This window comes from Carcharhinus amblyrhynchos, chromosome 12 (assembly GCF_965287045.1).
Source record: "Carcharhinus amblyrhynchos chromosome 12, sCarAmb.v2.hapA, whole genome shotgun sequence".
Classification (NCBI taxonomy): Eukaryota; Metazoa; Chordata; class Chondrichthyes; order Carcharhiniformes; family Carcharhinidae; genus Carcharhinus; species Carcharhinus amblyrhynchos.
The window spans coordinates 22626630-22644612 of record NC_137335.1 but is presented as its reverse complement, the minus strand read 5'-3'; the positions used below and the strand labels follow the sequence as shown (position 1 = coordinate 22644612).

Sequence of the window (17983 nt, the reverse complement as noted above, 5' to 3'; positions counted from 1 at the left end):
TTTTACCATTTGAAGTCTAAGGGCTGGATCTGGGCATAATACAGATCCAAGCCCGGAATCCTCTTTGCAGCACGCCCATATGCTTTTTGCCGGATCCGGTCCGAATCACACTGTGGGCAGGGCTTAGTGCTGCCAGAAAGATTGGAGCTCTGAACTGCACATACACAGTTCGAAAAAAATTCGAAAATGCGCGCCTGGGTCAGGAAAGAAAAAGAAAGCAGAAAGCGGAGAGAACAGCTCTCTGATACAGATCATCCTCGGGGGGTTGGGGGGATGTGTCAGATCATCCTCTTGGGGGCGGGGGGGGGTCGGCGGAGGAGGCAGGGTCAGAGCATCGTCTGGGGGAGGAGGGGGAGGAGGCGAGTCAGAGCATCCTCTGGGAGGAAGGGGGGCAGGAGGATGAGGCGGGCCAGATGTATTTCTGGCGGGGGTGGGGGGAGGGCTGATCATTGTCTGGTGGTGGAGGGGGGAGCTGATTGTTGTCTGGTGGTTGGGGGGAAGGTTGATTGTTGCCTGATGGTGGGGGGGTGGGCTGATCGTTGTCTGGCGGTGGAGGTGAGGAAGAGGCGAGTCAGATACCCTTCTGGAAGGGAGGGGGAGTGAGGCCAGACCATTCTTTGTGTGTGTTGGGGGGGGGTGGGTGGGTGTGGAGTGAGGCACGTTCATTGTCGGGGGGGGTGGTGAGGCCAGATCATTATCTTGGGGGAGGGGAGGGAGGCAGGTCAGATGGATCTCCAGTGGGGGGGGTCAGATGGATCTCTGGTGAAGGGGGTAGGGGGCCCACTGCCATTCCAAGGGCGATCGGTGGAGGGAGGGGAAGAGGGGCAGGGGTGGCGATCGGTCTGGATAGTGGGGGTGGGTGGATAAGGAGGGCAGTGATGTGTGTGTGTGTCCCTTATCCACCCCCTCACTACCCAGACCAATCGGCACCCCTGCCCCCCTCCCTCCCCAGCAATCACCCACAGAGTGGCAGCAGACCCCCTGCCGTCCTCCCCACCAGAGATCCATCCCCCCCCACCCCCCAACCCCGATCAGTGAGCAATCGGGCCACCCCCTACCACCAGACAATGATCAGCCCTTTCACCCAACCCCCCCGCAAGATACATCTGACCCTCCTCCTCCCCCCCCACCATTCCCCTCCCAGGGGATGATCTGGGTCAGAGAGCCATTGCAGGCTCTGAAGCCGCTTCAGAGGTTCCCCTGCAAAATAAAAATCTCCTTCAGATTTTTATTTTGCAGGTCACTTACAGCGCGGATCCAGCACGGACCAGAAGAAGGTAAAATGGGATTTGGCAGGAGAGTTGGGCAGGCGGTTCATTAAATCAATTTAAAGGACCCGCGCCCAAATCGGGTGTCAGTAAAGTCACAATTTGCTCAGATTCGGGTGCAGATCATGTTAAAGACCCGACGCCCGAATTTATCACAATTTTGCGCTCGAAAATGGGTGCAAATTGTTGGTAAAATCAGGTCCTTTGATTTTCTGGTTTCCAGCCTTTAGAGGAAAGTACATTATTTTTATCCAGGTTTGCTAAATGTATCTATCATCTGGCTGGAAATGCTTATGAAATAGCTATTGGATTTCTTAGGAGGAAACTGATGAAATGTTGAAGGATATATGTAAACATATAGAATGATACAGCAAAGGACGAGAGCATTTAGCTCATGGTGCCTGTGTTGGCTTTTTGGAACAGCTACCCAATTAGCTCCAGGCCTCTGCTGTGTTTCCATTGCTCTAAAAGTGTTTCCTTGTCTAGCATATATCCAGTTCTCTTTTGAAAGTTACCATTGAATTGATTTCATTCACACCTTCAGACAGTGCTTCAAGCTTGGTGCATCAAAAGGTTCTCTTCACCTTCCCTTGGCATTTTAGACATTAACCAGAATTCTCCAATGTCATATGCTCCATCACCGCTGCCAGGAAGAATGGAGAATTTGGCACTCTCTATTCACATTTGGAGAATACCAGCCCCAGGTGAGATTGGACAATTCTGGCCAATAACTTAAGTCTGCTGATTACTGAACATTCTGCTAGTGGAAACAATTTTTCACTACCCATCAAAATACATCATGAAGAAAGATATATATTAAAATGGACATCTAACATTAAAGTAACTACCGTACCACCATTCCCAGTCTCTTGCTTAAACTTGGTTTGTATTCCCTTGAGTTTCAAATGCTAAAGCATGATTTTATCAAGATCTTTAAAATGATAAAGGGATTTGATGGGGTAGATATAGAGAAACAATTTCCCTGGTGAGGCAATGCGGGATAAGGAGCATAATCTAAAATTCAAGCTGGACTCGGAATATCAAGCGAAAGAGAGTAAATGGAATTGAGGTACAGAATCAGTCATGATCTAATTGAAAGTAAAAACATGCTTAAAGGGATGAATGGCCCACTCCTTTTCCTATGCACCCTTGCTGATATTGTGAAGTCATTAAACTTCTCCTAATATTGTAAAGGAATCCTTGGTTTTCAAGATGTGACTCCTTGACACAGTTCTGTCCATACTGCCTATGCTTTAGCATTTATTAGATTTATTGCAGCTATTCCCATCTCTCCTTTGTTTTATTTAAATAGCACAACTTTAACATCAGCATCAGGACAATTTGATGCTGGCTGTTTTCTACCTCATGCCTTTGAGCGACCTCTCTCTTTGCCTCTTTAAATGGAACCCATATAATGCACCTTGCTTTACCTCAGCTCTTGTTTCTGACCAGCATTAAGCACAGCATGTAACCCTAACAAGTTATCATGTTTGAGTATCAGTAGGCAGAAGCACTGCCTTGTTTCATTTCTGCCAGTGCATTGGAAATTAGTGAATTTCAGAGCCTGGGTTACCACTATCTCAGATTCTTGTCAGCTTCCTCACACCGGTAGGACCAATGATGATCCTGAGCTGGTTCCTATTCCTTTTTCAATAGCATAAGGATGTATTGAACTTTACAAATGGGATGATGTGGCAATGAGATTAGGCACTGATATTTGTTCTTTTCCCTGGAAGGATAGAGGTTTTAGTTAAGTTGGGGAGCATGGTTGGTGCAGGCTTGGAGGACTGAAGGGTCTGTTCCTGTGCTGTAATTTTCTTTTGTTCTTTTTTCTTTGTATTACTATTAACCCCCACTATATAACTCTTATTTAAATTGAATACAGGTTTACTGTTTAGCTTCCATCTTTTCTCATGCAGATCAAGTGCCATAAAAATAGTTAATTGAGTACTAATTGCAGTACCCCAAAACTTTGAAATTGATCCTAGGTTAGTTTTTGTTTATCTACCAAGAATTATGCAAAATTTATTAATATTAATAAGCATTCCTTAAGAGCTGAAGAATGGTTGAAGAACATAATTATTTAGCCAAAATTCCTCAAGGCAGCAAATATAAGATGTGAAACAACCAGAGAAAGCATTATCTCTTCCAGTGGTTGAGCTTCTCTAGGGACTTTTGTTGTGAGTTTGCTGAATAACAGCTTTGTTAAAAAGAATTGTGTTGGACTTTGCAGCAATATTGTTTTGGATTAAATCCAATTTATACAGTATTTATATGAGAAAACTGTCAGCCTAGTGCATTACTTTGTGTCTCTTGATGTCTAGCTTCCTTCAACATCTGATCGACATCCGAGTTTAACTCTTAGTTTTGACCTGGGAATCAAAATGTCACGTTCAGCACTGGCATAATTCCTATAACTGATGATGATAGATTTTTAAGGTACAATGGAAAATTCATTAAAAATACAGTTCATCTCCCATAGAGAAGGAAGGAAGGAAAAATGCATTTCCCTTCCTGTAACTGCTTTTCTACTTTTTCCAGTCGCGTTGTGTTCTGCTCAATTTCTTTCTACATTTAGCTGCTGCACATCATCTTTACTGACATGCTGGGCGGAACTTTGCACTCTGTATACAGACTGCTGCTGGGGTGAGAAAACTTGCATCTAACACTCTAGCTGAACAGCCAAGTTTTCTCAGATTTTCTGGCACTCTACGCACAGAAAATCTGGATACATGGTTTTCTCTATCATACTGATAGGACAGGGCTTCATGGAGCCATTTTGCAATAGCCATGGTGGCACTGCTAAGGGACAGTGCCAGGGGGCTGTGCCAGAGCACTACATAGATATGCCTCCCTTTCTCCAAGAGCAAGACTTACCTTTGCACCCCCCTGCAGGTTCCCCTCGACTGCCTCACATTTATAAATAGCTATTGTGAACTTCATTGATAGATTTATATAGGGTTCCTCCCCTTACTGGGCAGGAACCTCACTACATCATTAGCAAGGGGCAGGGAAATCAGAGAACAATATCTTGTCACCAAGGTTCTTGCTTAACCAGTTTCACAAAATCTTCCGCTGGCATTGCTATTTTTGCCTACAGGAAACACAAGCGGAAATCCCCCCCCCTCCTTTAATTCAAAATTAAAGTTCATTTATTAGTCACAAGTAGACTTACATTAACCCTGCAATGAAATTCCCCTAGGCGCCACATTCCAGCGCCTGTTCAGGTCAAAGCACCTAACCAGCACATTTTTCAGACTGTGGGAGGAAACCGGAACACCCGGAGGAAATCCACGTCAACACGACACAGACAATGACCCAAGCCGGGAATCGAACCCAGGTCCCTGCACTGTGAGGCAGCAGTGCTAATAACTGTGCCATCGTGCCGGCCATTTTCGGTTGTCCAAATTGCACTTCTCTTGTTGGGTAATGTTTAGTTTAGATACCCTGTAAAAAAATTGAAGCTCAGGGATGCAGCAGAAACAGGGTTGTTACCCCAAGGAGAGGATAGGTCTGTGTGGGACTAAGTTTCTGGAGTCATTAATTGAAATGGATAACAAGTTAGGAGGTTTCTCTTATAGGCTACATCTGGATGATAATGTGGTAAATTGGATCAGCAAATTTGCTGATGATACAAAGATTGGAGGTGTAGTGGACAGTGAGGAAGGTTTTCAAAGCTTACAGAGGGCTTTGGACCAGCTAGAAAAGTGGGCTGAAAAATGGCAGATGGAGTTTAATGCAGACAAGTGTGAGGTATTGCACTTTGGAAGGACAAACCAAGGTAGAACATACAAGGTAAATGGTAGGACACTGAAGAGTGCAGTAGAACAGAGGGATCTAGGAATACAGATACATAACCCCTAAAAGTGGTGTCACAGGTAGATAGGGTCGTAAAGAGTGCTTTTGGTACATTGGCCTTTGTAAATCGAAGTATTGAGTAGAAGAGTTGGAATGTTATAGTGAGGTTGTATAAGACATTGGTGAGGCCGAATTTAGGGTATTATGTGCAGTTTTGGTCACCTAATTACAGGAAGGATATTAATAAGATTGAAAGAGTACAGAGAAGGTTTACAAGGATGTTGCTGGAACTTGAAACACTGAGTTACAGAGAAGGGTTGAATAGGTTAGGATTTTATTCCCTGGAGCGTAGAAGAATGAGGGGAGATTTGATAGAGGTGTATAAAATTATGATGGGTATAGACAGAGTGAATGCAAGCAGGCTTTTTCCACTGAGGCTAGGGGAGAAAAAAACTAGAGGACATGGGTTAAGGTGAAGGGGGAAAAGTTAGAAATATAGAAACATAGAAAAACTACAGCACAAACAGGCCCTTTGGCCTACAAGTTGCGCCGAACATGTCCCCACCTACTAGGCTCACCTATAGCCCTCTAGCTTACTCAGTTCCACGTACTTATCCAAATGTCTCTTAAAAGTCCCTATCGAAACCGCCTTCACCACCACTGCCGGCAGCCAATTCCGCCCTCTGAGTGAAAAACTTACGCCTGACATCTCCTCTGTACCTAATCCCCAGCACCCTAAACTGTGTCCTCTTCCGGCAACCATTTCAGCCCTGGGAAAATGTCTCTAAGAATCCATTCAATCAATACCTCTCATCATCTTATACACCTCTATCAGGTCATCCCTCATCCTTCGTCTCTCCAAGGAGAAAAGACCGAGCTCTCTCAACTTATCCTCATAAGGCATGTCACCCAACCCAGCCAACATCCTTGTAAATCTCTGCACCCTCTCTATGACTTCCACATCCTTTCTGTAATGAGGTGACCAGAACTGAGCATATACTCCAAGTGGGGTCTGACCAGGGTCTTATACAGCTGCAGCATTATCTCCTGACTCCTAAGCTCAATTCCTCATTTGATGAATGCCAGTACACCGTATGCCTTCTTAACCACAGCCTCTACCTGCAAAGCTGCTTTGAACATCCTATGAACCTGGACCCCAAGATTCTTCTGATCTTTCACGCTGCCAAGAGTCTTACCTTTAACATCATATTCTGTCATCCTATTTGATCTGCCACAATGAATCACCGCACACTTATCTGGGTTGAAGTCCATCTGCCACTTCTCCATCCAGCCTTGCATCCTATCAATGTTGCGTTGCAACTTCTGACATCCCTCCACACTATCTACAACACCTCCAACCTTTGTGTCATCAGCAAACTTACCAACCCATCCCTCCACTTCCTCATCCAGGTCATTTATAAAAATCACGAAGAGCAAGGATCCCAGAACAGCTCCCTGGGACACTCCACTGGTGACCGACCTCCATGCAGAAAAAGACCCATCTACAACCACTCTTTGCCTTTTGTGGGCAAGCCAGTTCTGAATCCACAAAGCAATGTCCCCCTGGATCCCATGCCCCCTCACTTTCTCAATAAGCCTTGCATGGGGCACCTTATCAAACGCCTTGCTGAAGTCCATATAGACTACATCTACTGGTCTTCCTTCGTCAATGTGTTTAGACACATTCTCAAAAAATTCAATCAGCCTCGTAAGCATGATCTGCCTTTGACAAAGCTGTGCTGACTATCCTTGATCATACTATACCTCTCCAAATGTTCATAAATCCTGCCTCTCAGGATCTTCTCCATTAACTTACCAACCACTGAGGTTAGACTCACTGGTTTATAATTTCCTGGGCTATCTCTTCTCCCTTTCTTGAATATAGGAACCACATCCGCAATCCTCCAGAACCTCTCCCGTCTCCATTGATGACGCAAAGATCATCACCAGAGGCTCAGCAATCTCTTCCCATGCCTCCCACAGAAACCTGGGGTACATCCCATCCGGTCCCGGCGATTTATCTAACTTGATGCTTTTCAAAAGCTCCAACACATCCTCTTTCTTAATGTCTACATGCTCAAGCTTTTCAGTACGCTGCAAGTCTACACTACAACCACCAAGATCCTTTTCCACTGTGAATACTGAAGTAAGGTATCTCTGCTATTTCTACCGGTTCTGTACAAACTTTCCCACCATCACACTTGATAGGTCCTATTCCTTCACATCTTATCCTCTTGCTCTTCACATACTTATAGAATGCCTTGGGGTTTTCCTTAATCTTGCCTGCCAAGGCCTTCTTATGACCTCTTCTGGCTCTCCTAATTTCCTTTTTAAGTTCCCTCCTACTAGGCATATACTCTCCTAGATCTCTAACATTACCTAGCTCCCTGAACCTTTTGTAAGCTTTTCTTTTCTTCTTGACTAAATTCATTACAGCTTTCATGCACCACGGTTCCTGTAACCTAACATAACTTCCCTGTCTCTTCGGAACATTGCTGTGCAGAACTCCAGACAAATATTCCTTGCAAATTTGTCACATTTCTTCTGTAGATTTCCCTGAGAAAACTTCTTTCCAATTTATGCCTTTAATTTCCTGCCTGATAGCCACATAATTCCCCTTACTCCAATTAAACAGTTTCCTAGCTTGTCTGATCCTATCTCTCTCCAATGCTAATGTAAAGGAGATAAGAGTTGTGATCACTATTCCCAAAATGCTCTCCCACTGAGACACCTGTCCAGGTTCATTTCCCAATACCAAATCAAGTGCAGCCTCTCTTCTTGTAGGCTTATCCACATGCTTGGTCAGGAAACTCTCCTGAACACAAACTCCTCCCCAAGTTTAGAGGGAATATTAAAAGTTTAAATGGAATACTGGGGGGGGGGGGAGCTTCTTCACACAGAGTGGGGATGTGGAATGAGCTACCAGATGAAGTGGTGAAAGCAGCCTCACTTTTAAAATTTAAGAAAAACTTGGACAGATACATGGATGAGAGGGGTGTGGAGGGATATGGTCCAGCTGCAGGTCATTGGAATTGGCAGAAAAATGGTTCAGCACAGTCAAGAAGGGCCAAAAGGCCTATTTCTGTGCTGTAATATTCTATGGTTCTATGGCATGTGGTTCCTCCCATTGAAATGTTTTTTTGTTCATTGAACCCAGTTGATCCAATAAGCCAGCACAGGAACCAAACAATCTCTCCCTGGGTGCATTCACCCCACCCCCAACAACTACCGCTCCCCCCCCCCACCCCCACTCCACTAGGGACGTCTGTTACATGTTTCATGTTGTTCTTTGACACTCTGCTTACCTTTGTTCTGTCATTTACGCATTCTGATCTCTTAATGACTGCTATCAGCATCCTTCTTAGCCATGATCACCACCATTTGCACTCCCTTTGTCTTTTTGTCTATAACAGTAAATATCACAGTGTAAATATCATCTTATATTCATTACTTCATTTAAGTAATGAAAAAATACTTAAAAAGTAAAGAACGGAAATACCTAAAACAGTCAAAATACCATCGTTCAGCTAAAAATCTACAGATCTATATTCATTCATTTAATTTGATTTATTGTCACATGTATTAGTGTACAGTGAAAAGTATTATTCCTTGCATGCTATATAAACAAAGCGTACCGTTCACAGAGAAGGAAACGAGAGTGCAGAATGTATTGTTACAGTCATAGCTAGGGTGTAGAGAAAGGTCAACTTTGTGGAAGGTAAGTCCATTCAAAAGTCTGATGGAAGAAAGCTGTTGAGTTGATTAGTACGTGACCTCAGAATTTTGTACCTTTTCCCTGACGGAAGAAAGTGGAAAAGAGGATGTCCAGGGTGCGTGGGGTCTTTAATTATGCTGGCTGCTTTTCCGAGGCAGCAGCAAGTATAGACAGAGTCAATGGATGGGAGGCTGGTTTGCATGATGGACTGGGCTTCATTCACGACCCTTTGTTATTTCTTGCAATCTTGGGCAGAGCAGGAGCCATACCAAGCTGTGATACAACCAGAAAGAATGCTTTCTATGGTACATCTCTAAAAGTTGGTGACAGTTGTAGCTGACATGCCAAATTTCCTTAGTCTTCTGAGAATGTAGAGGCGTTGATGGACTTTCTTAACTAGAGTGCCGGTATGGGGGGACCAAGGCAGGTTGTTGGTGATCTGGACATCTAAAAATGTGAAGCTCTTGACCATTTCTACTTCGTCCCCATTAATGAAGACATGAGCACGTTCTCCACTACATTTCCTGAAGTCAATGACTATCTCTTTCATTTTGTTTAACATTGAGGGAGAGATAATTGCTGTTGAAGCAGTTCACCAGATTCTCTATCTCATTCCTGCATTCTGTCTCGTCATTGTTTGAGGTCTGACCCACTATGGTGGTGTCATCAGCAAACTTGAAAATCGAGTTATAGGGGAATTTGGCCACACAGTCATAGGTGTATAAGGAGCAAAGTAGGAGGCTGAGAACATGAGGGAAGTCGTGATAATTAGCTGTAATAGTGTTGAACATTGATTATGTAAAGTAATAGAAGCCTTTTTTCAAGTTTTATTTTGTTACGCCTCATTGGAACACAAAAATAGGAGTAGGTCAATTATCTGTTCAAATCTATTTTACTCTATACAATAAAAGCCGAGTTCATAAGAGATAAGAGTTCAGTTCATGAACTCTCTCCTTCACCTTTCCCTTATTTCCATTTATTTTATTTCATTTTATCTTATTTATTTAATTATTATTTTCATTTCTTTCGTCCTTTCATTTTTCCACCTTTTTTTAAAATCTCACTTTCCATCTGTCTCCGTTTCCGCCCGCCCGCCCCCCTCCCCCACTTCACTAGGGACGTCTGTTAAATGTTTCATGTTGTTCTTTGACACTCTGTTTACCTTTGTTCTGTCTTTAATGCATTCTGATTTCTTAATGGCTGCTATCAGCATCCTTCTTAGCCATTTACACTCCCTTTGTCTTTTTGTCTATAACAGTATAACAGTATAAATATCATCCTATATTCTATTGGCTTCAGCTCTAATGAAGGGGCATCTCAATTCAAATTGTTAGCTCTATTCTCTCTCCACAGATGCCGTCAGACATGCTGAGATTTTCCAGCATTTTCTGTTTTTATTACTCCATTGGATAGATCATGACTGACTTGTGGCCTAACTCCACATAACAGAACTTTTCCTCAAATCCCTTAATACTTTTGACTAACAAAAATCAATCAATCCCAAATTTAAAATTAGAATTGATTTTGCAATAGTTGCCAACTGCAGAAGAAAGTTCCAAACTTCTTCCACTCTCTGAGTGTACAAATATTTCCTATTTTCATTTCTGTAAGGTCTGGCTCCAACTATTACACTATGCCCCAGTCTGTACCTTAATTTTTAAGTTCTCATTCTTTTTTTTCAAATCTTTCCACAGCCACAGGAATCCCCATCTCTGTAACTTTCTCCAGCCCTGCAACCCTCAGATCTCTGAGTTACTCTAAATCTCACAACTGGCTTGTCCCTTATTGTCATCACTTTTGTCAGCAATGTCTTCAGCTGCTGAGGCCCCAAAATCTGGAATGTTCCCCTAAGTTTCTCCCCATTTATGGCTCTCATAAGAACATAAGAACATAAGAAATAGGAGCAGGAGTAGGCCATCTAGCCCTTCGAGCCTGCCCCGCCATTCAATAAGGTCATGGCTGATCTGTCGTGGCTCAGTTCCACATTCCCGCCCTCTCCCCATAACCCTTAATCCCCTCTCTTATCAAAACCCATCAACCCGCGTCTTAAAAATATTTAGCGAGGTAGCCTCCACCACTTCAACGGGCAGAGAATTCCAGAGATTCACCACCCTTTGAGTGAAGAAATTCTTCCTCAACTCTGTTCTAAACCACCCCCCCTTTATCTTGAGGCTGTGCCCTCTACTCCTACTGTCTTTTCTGAGTGGGAAGAGTCTCTTCACCTCTATCCTATCCATCCCATTCATCATCTTATACGTCTCAATGAGATCTTCCCTCATTGTTCTAAACTCTAACGAGTACAAGCCTAGTTTATTCAGCCTCTCCTCATAGCTCAACCCCCTCAACTCCGGCATCAGCCTAGTAAACGTCCTCTGCACTCCCTCCAAGGCCAAAATATCCTTGCGTAAGTACGGCACCCAAAACTGCACACAGTACTCCAGCTGCGGCCTCACCAATGCCCTATACAGCCGCAGCAAGACCTCCCTACTTTTATATTCAATCCCCCTCGCTATGAAGGCCAGCATCCCATTCGCCTTCCTGACCACCTGCTGCACCTGCAAGCTGGGTTTTTGCGACTCATGCACAAGGACCCCGAGGTCCCTCTGCACCCCTCTAAAATGCTAAAGAGGCATAAGGGATGACTGTTTTTTGTTAGATTTTTGTTAGGCAAAGTTATTAATTGTTAGAGACCCCAGGCACGTAGATAGATCTAAGATACAGATTAGCAATATTCCGTAGCATTGTGTATGTCAGGCAGATTTACAAGACATGCAGCATCAGGGAACATCTGCACAGTGAAATTACTGTTTCATATGTATATTGTGGATTAATGGGACAAATGTTTCAAATCTACATAGATGCAATTTGTGCTGTGGGAGTGTTTGTGAGGACAATTAAGATTTTTATGAACAGTTGATGATAATGTTAGCTGTGGCTCACTGATAATAATCTTGCCTCTAAGTCAGACCATTGTGTGTTCAACTCCCACTCCAGGGACCTGAGTAACTAATATAGACTGGTATTTCATGACAGAACTGAGGGAGTGGTGGACAATCAGAGGTGCTATTTTTTCAGAAGAGCTGATTAAACCAAGATCCTGTCTTCCCTCCCAGATGGATGTAATAGATTTCTTCTCACTATGTAAGAAAAGCAGCAGTATTCTTCCTGATATTCATTTCTCAGCCAACATCTCTATAAAAGATTATTTTGTCATAATTACATTGTTGTCAGTTGAATGTTTATGTACACAAATTTATGCTGCGATTCCTGCATACAGCAGACACTTCAAAGAAATAAGTGGCTGCAAGCACATTGGGATATCCCGTGATAAAAGCAAAAAATGCTGGAAATACTCAGCAAGTCGACTATGGAGATAAACAGCGTTAATGACATTTCATCAGACAGCTTGTGTTTGTGAATGGCACTATATCAATATAAGTTCTGTTTTAAGGTATAATTTTACATGACAAGGTTCTAAATATGGAGAGATCGAAATGCGTGTACCTTGGCATATGGGTGCAGGGTTGGTGATTTGTGATCAATTTGTGCCAGTTCAAAACAAGATAAGCAGCATTTAAAATTAATGTACCAGCTTCATCTCCATGACAGCTGTGTTCCCCAAAGTGGCTCCCATACTGAACTTCTGAGTGGAGCACTGCTAGCAGTCTCTATGCACCATAGTGAGCTGAATAGAATTCTGAAGAAACCATGGGGGGCATTCTCTGGCCTCCCCATAGCATGTCCCTCATGGCAGAAAGCGACATGCTGTTTGCCAGCAGCAGGATCCTCTGGTCTCATTGCTGTCAACAGGATTTTGCATTGACTGCACCCCATACCAGCAGCATGAGATGGAGTCAGTGGGAATTCCCACTGACAGTGGCAGGACCAGAAGATCCTGCTGCTGGCAAATGGCATGCCACCTCCTGCAACAAGAAACACACTGTGGGGAGGTCAGAGAATGCCCCCATTGCTGGAATTGTGTTCATGCTGGAACGATGTTCTGGTCCCACCAATGGCGCACCTCTGCCAAAGGTTTCCCAGCTAGATAAGTAAACCCAAGTGGCAAGTGGATCAGGAGGCAGTTGATTAAGCTATTTTTAAATTTTTGTTTTATCTTCTGATGGGCCTGAAGGAGCAGGTTCAGGCAGGAGGCTACCGTTGAAGATGAGATCCAAGAGTAAGAATTTCCTAAGACTCACAAGGCAGAAAGCTTCTCAGTTTTGTGCCTGCCTTGACCTTCCTGTCACATGTGCATGCAACCCCTGCTGGGAGTTAAAATCTGGGCACTTGTTGCTGCAGTGAGTGCTAATGGTAGTTGTCCACAAATATTTCCACAGCTTTGTGATTAATGAGGTCAAGATTGAGCCCTGTCGACAAAACACTGCAACAAAAGTCTTCCCCTTATGCAGTGCACTTTGTGCTTTCAAGTATGATGTAACCGCATTGTAAGAATTAGCCCTTGTCTTCAATACAGTCTTTCTCATACATGTGTGGGAATAGGGTCCAACTTTCTCTTTTCATGGATTTCATGGGAACAGATAACTTAAAGCACTGCGTGCTACAAAATGTGACTTGAACTGAAAGTGATTTACTCCAATATAATAAAATGTTCTTGTTAATTATTGTTTCTAAGTTTGTTGCAAACTGTATTACAAAGTAAAAAAATGATTTGAATACAAGCCTGCACTGAATATTCCAGATTCTATAAAACTAATAGCAAACATTTAATTTCTTGTAATTAAACCCAAATAAATGTTTAGTGCAAAACTATTTGAAGTACTTTTTAATCTATTAATATCTATCATATTGTTCTAAAACTACTACCTCTTGTTGTATGAAGCTTTGTACTCCACAGTATCAAACAGAAAATAGCCATCATTAAACCAGCATCAAAATAACCAAGTGGATATATATAAGATATATAAAAGATATATAAGATATATATGTATAGGATGTGGCAATTTTCTTTTATTCTAGTTATAGCTTCAGTACCCATGAGGGCTACGCCCTTGGTTTGTTCTGCCATCCCTGACGAGTTGCCTCTTTAGAATGGTTTCTTGAAAACATACCCACTTATGGTCAGCACTCCTCCTATCCACCTCACCCTCAGCAGCTGCAAAGAACAGATAGAACATCAACTTGCATGCACTCCTTACTACTTTATAATCAGCTAATAGAAAGATCAGTGCAATACTGCATACACATAGTGCTCAATCTCTAAACATGAACTTCACATGAAAGAATCAGGACTTATATGAGGTCATCACATAGGCTGAAATACTTTAAAATACATCCAAAACAATTTGCCTTTATCCCACAAATCCAGCTGTGGAATGCTCATAATGAAGAGGTAACTTTTTCACACTAATGCTCCATCATGAAAACAGTTAGCAAAGCAACCAGAACTAACAGTGTCTAATAGAACAACAGGTGTTTACACTACAGAAGAAGCATAAAGGAGGCCATTGGGTTCATTGTGTCTGGTTCTTTGTGAAAGCAATCCAGAACTAACTTTACTCCCCATAGCCCTGCATCTTCTTCTGCTTCAAATACTTTTCCAATTTTCCCTTAAAAGATGCAGTACTCTGCCTGAACTGTGCCCTGTAGTAAAACAATCCATGATCCAACATTGTCCTGAATAAAGAAATTTCTCCAATTCTCTCTGCTCTATTACTGACAATTTTAAATTGTTGAACCTTTGACACTGATCCATCAAGCAGAGGAAAATCCTGTTTAAAATCTTAATAATCTTTAAGCATTTCTATTAAATCTTTTAGAGCATTTCTTTGGCATCCTTCTCAGGAACCAGCACCCTATTCCAGAATTTGTGGCTCCTTTGGCATTCCTGAGGTACTTCCATAGCAATTAGGTGACTCTGCTTATTTAGGTATGGTCAGTGCCAGTCATGAGTAGATTCATCTGGCACTTACATTAGGATGTCATCCCGAGGATATTTTTGCTCCATATATATGAACGCAAACATCTTTCTTCATTAAATTCTTGCCAACTCATTATTCACTAACAAGCTGAAACTAGGTAAAACTTAAGAATTTTATTCACTGAATTTTTAATTGATGGAAGCTATGGAAAACTAGACTGTGCAGTGCTGAATTGGCAAAGAACAACTTGCAGTCAAGAATAGCAATGGGTTGATTAGCAGTTCAGAGTCAAAGAGAAGTGTCTAATAGCAGCAGCGTGCAAAACAGTAAAATGAGCAGCAGTGATATGGTGTGGGCTATGTTGGAATAACAGTCAAACACTGTGATGCAGTGAAAAAGCAACACAGTCATGATCTATTTGAGGATCTGAATTTGTTTTAAAACTAAAAGCTCATCATCCAGTGATTGTGTTTCTTTGGAATCACGGTGCCTCCAACACGAAGCATAGTAAATTGGTTAATTCATGTTACATCTTAACTCTGCTATAACCTGAATTAGGCATTCTTTTTGTGTCTTGTACAATAGTACAAATCCAGTATTGTGTGACTGACTAATAAAAATCTGCTGGTATTAAAATCTCAAAACATTTACAACATTAAGTTTACAAAGATTTTCTTATCTGTTATCAGAGTTTTTCAAAGACAAATATTGAAACTCTTTCTAATGTTACTGGATGCACTCAATAATATGTATCCTGTATTGACAGCATAGAATTAAAAATACTGCTTGTGGAAGTTGCCAAGGAAACAACTGAACAACCAGGAGTTTCCTGGTATTTCAATCCTAAACAGATCTTCATTGTTACTTACAGTTACAGGTGCAAGGGCAGCCAATATCACTCAGCTCTTTTTAACTGTTGGTCTTGTTTATAAATTAGTGAGACCATACAAAGATTGTCAGTCAGTTGAATATAAATTTATGAAACTTGCAAGTGATCCTTTTGAAAGAAAATGTTAACTACTTTGCATGCCAAGCTAGTATATCACCAGATTATAATGCTACTTCTTTTCCTTCATGTTTTTCTTTTAAATTCTAGTCAATACAGGAGATGGCATTGACTACAGCCAACAGAAAAGAGAAAACATTGGAGACCTGATTCAGGAGACTCTGGAAATCTTCGAGTTATATGGAGGAGAAGATGCCTTCATTAACATCAAGTACATGATCCCAACTTATGAGTCATGTATTTACAATTGAACCAAATAAACAGGTCTGAAGAAATATGTTGTATTAATTTATGTAAGTAGGAATTATGTAAGTCTAAATGCATCAATTACACCATCAAATGAACGACAGTTGTGTTCTTGTTTCCCTTATTGTTTCTCAACAATTGTTTCTCTATGAGTATGTGCATTTAAGCTGCTGTTGGACTCAAACCTCAGATGCTCTGAACAATAAAAACAATTTTCATGCATAACTAAATGGTTCATATTCTGTTCAGCCCACCCAGGAGTGATGTCATGATAATTTTGTAGGTGAATATAGCACTTCAGGTAAGCAACTATAACTGTTCCGAACAAAGGAGCAATGGTTTTGAATTACTGTAGATCCAGGCTATAAGCTGACCCCTGCATTTGGATGCCAAAATGCATGTTTAGGCATAGAGATGTAACCCCCCACTATTTCCCAACCAACATTTTTAAGCTAATAAATGCATGTTTCAGGCAATACTCACATTCGTAGTCAGCTTCAATTCCTCAGTGATACTTGTTTAGGATTATACTTTCAAGTCAGTGCAAAGGATCAAATAGACGATACAGGCAGTGTTGTCAAGTAGATGCACAGGAGTTTAAGACATGCCCACACAGAGGACAGCCCATAATGACTAAAGAACAGATTTTTTTGTTATCCAATATGGTGATCACCTAGCTAATACTATTGCTTTGCAATTTATACTCAGCGAAGGATTTTTCAAAGTTTCAGAGGTCAACTTAAGCATCGTGATCGCCAGTAATTTGAGAGGACATAAATAGGATTTAAAAGTTATTAAGAAATTCAAAATTCAGTGGAGATGATAAAGAAAAGGCAGTTATCTCCTTAAGGCTAAAATAATACTTCTATACTAATATTAACAACCAAATCAAAATTATGGAAAGCCCACAGAATTAATTGAGAAATTTGATGTGATTCTTTCAAACTCACAACTTTTTTTCTCCCTTCTTTTATTCCATGTGGCATACATCATTCCTGCATCCTGATCTCTAGCAATGACACCTTGAGATCATGCACTGGGAAAGTAAAGTAGAAAAAAATAGCACTGGCATACCATGAGGAATTCAGTCCTAGAAGTCTACATGGGCCTCACATTTGCCAAAGATAGGCCTGTTGTATCATTACGTCAGCTTCACACAGGCTTACATAACAATTGAAGTAAGGAGCTGGAATTGATGGGATTTCTAGCAGATGAATTCACACAACCAGTCCTACCATTTCTTACTATGTTCACACAGAAGGAGATAATGCAAAAAACACCTGGCCCATTTCTGGCAGAATTTTCAAAGGCCAGAAAAGGAACAGCAATCTAGTATAACCAGATCAGGCCCCAAACCATAACACTTTGGTTTTACTTTCCTTCTTATCAATGTAGCTGCATGCTGAGCTGTGTGTGAGATGATTATTATTTATAGTTTAATCAATGACTAGGATTTAGAAACTCAGAGTAAAGTGGTCAGATTTTTATTGAGGATACTAAACGAGGAAGAGCACTTGATTCTGAGGAAACAGCTCAAGAAATGCAAAATGTGTTGAATAAAATAAATAAAGTGGCATAACAATAGCAGTTAATATTAAATGTTAGCAAGTGTGAAGTACTGTACATAGGAAGGAAACATTGAACAACATATGTAATCCATAAATGATGTTGAAAAAGTGAATGAAGAATAGTTAATCAAGAAATAATTCAGCTAGAGGAGAAGTCTTTACATGGTGAAGCACTGATCATGAGTTAACATAGACTGTATGCCCTTAATCTGTCTGACTATTTACTTCTCTCTCTCTTTAAGAGATTCTTTAAAGCCTTTTGCGAAGCTTTTGCTCTAATAGCTCCTGGAGCAGTGCCAAATATTGTTCCTAATATTCCCATAAAGCACCTTGGAATGTTTTATTATGTTAAAAAGGCTATTTAAATACAACTTGTTTTTATAGATGAGAAAAAGTAGAGGACCCAGGATGGAGGCTTGAGGTTTTCTGAAATTGATAGAAAAATCATTATAAGAGATATGCCAGCTTCATTGGGATACAAATGAGTGGAATCAGGATAGAGA

General features: G+C 41.5%; 1 protein-coding gene across 5 annotated transcripts in view; it reads left to right on the top strand.

The window, feature by feature from the left end:
* The window catches only part of LOC145350850 (parkin coregulated gene protein homolog), a 362660-nt gene extending 346536 nt beyond the window's left edge, over window positions 1-16124 (top strand). For all 5 annotated transcript variants that reach the window (XM_080200220.1, XM_080200217.1, XM_080200215.1 and 2 more), the window contains one exon: window positions 15757-16124. In XM_080200220.1, coding sequence (XP_080056346.1) covers window positions 15757-15917 — 161 coding nt within the window. In that variant the 3' untranslated portion in view covers window positions 15918-16124. The remainder of the gene's footprint in view (window positions 1-15756) is intronic.
* Window positions 16125-17983: the final 1859 nt, after the last annotated feature.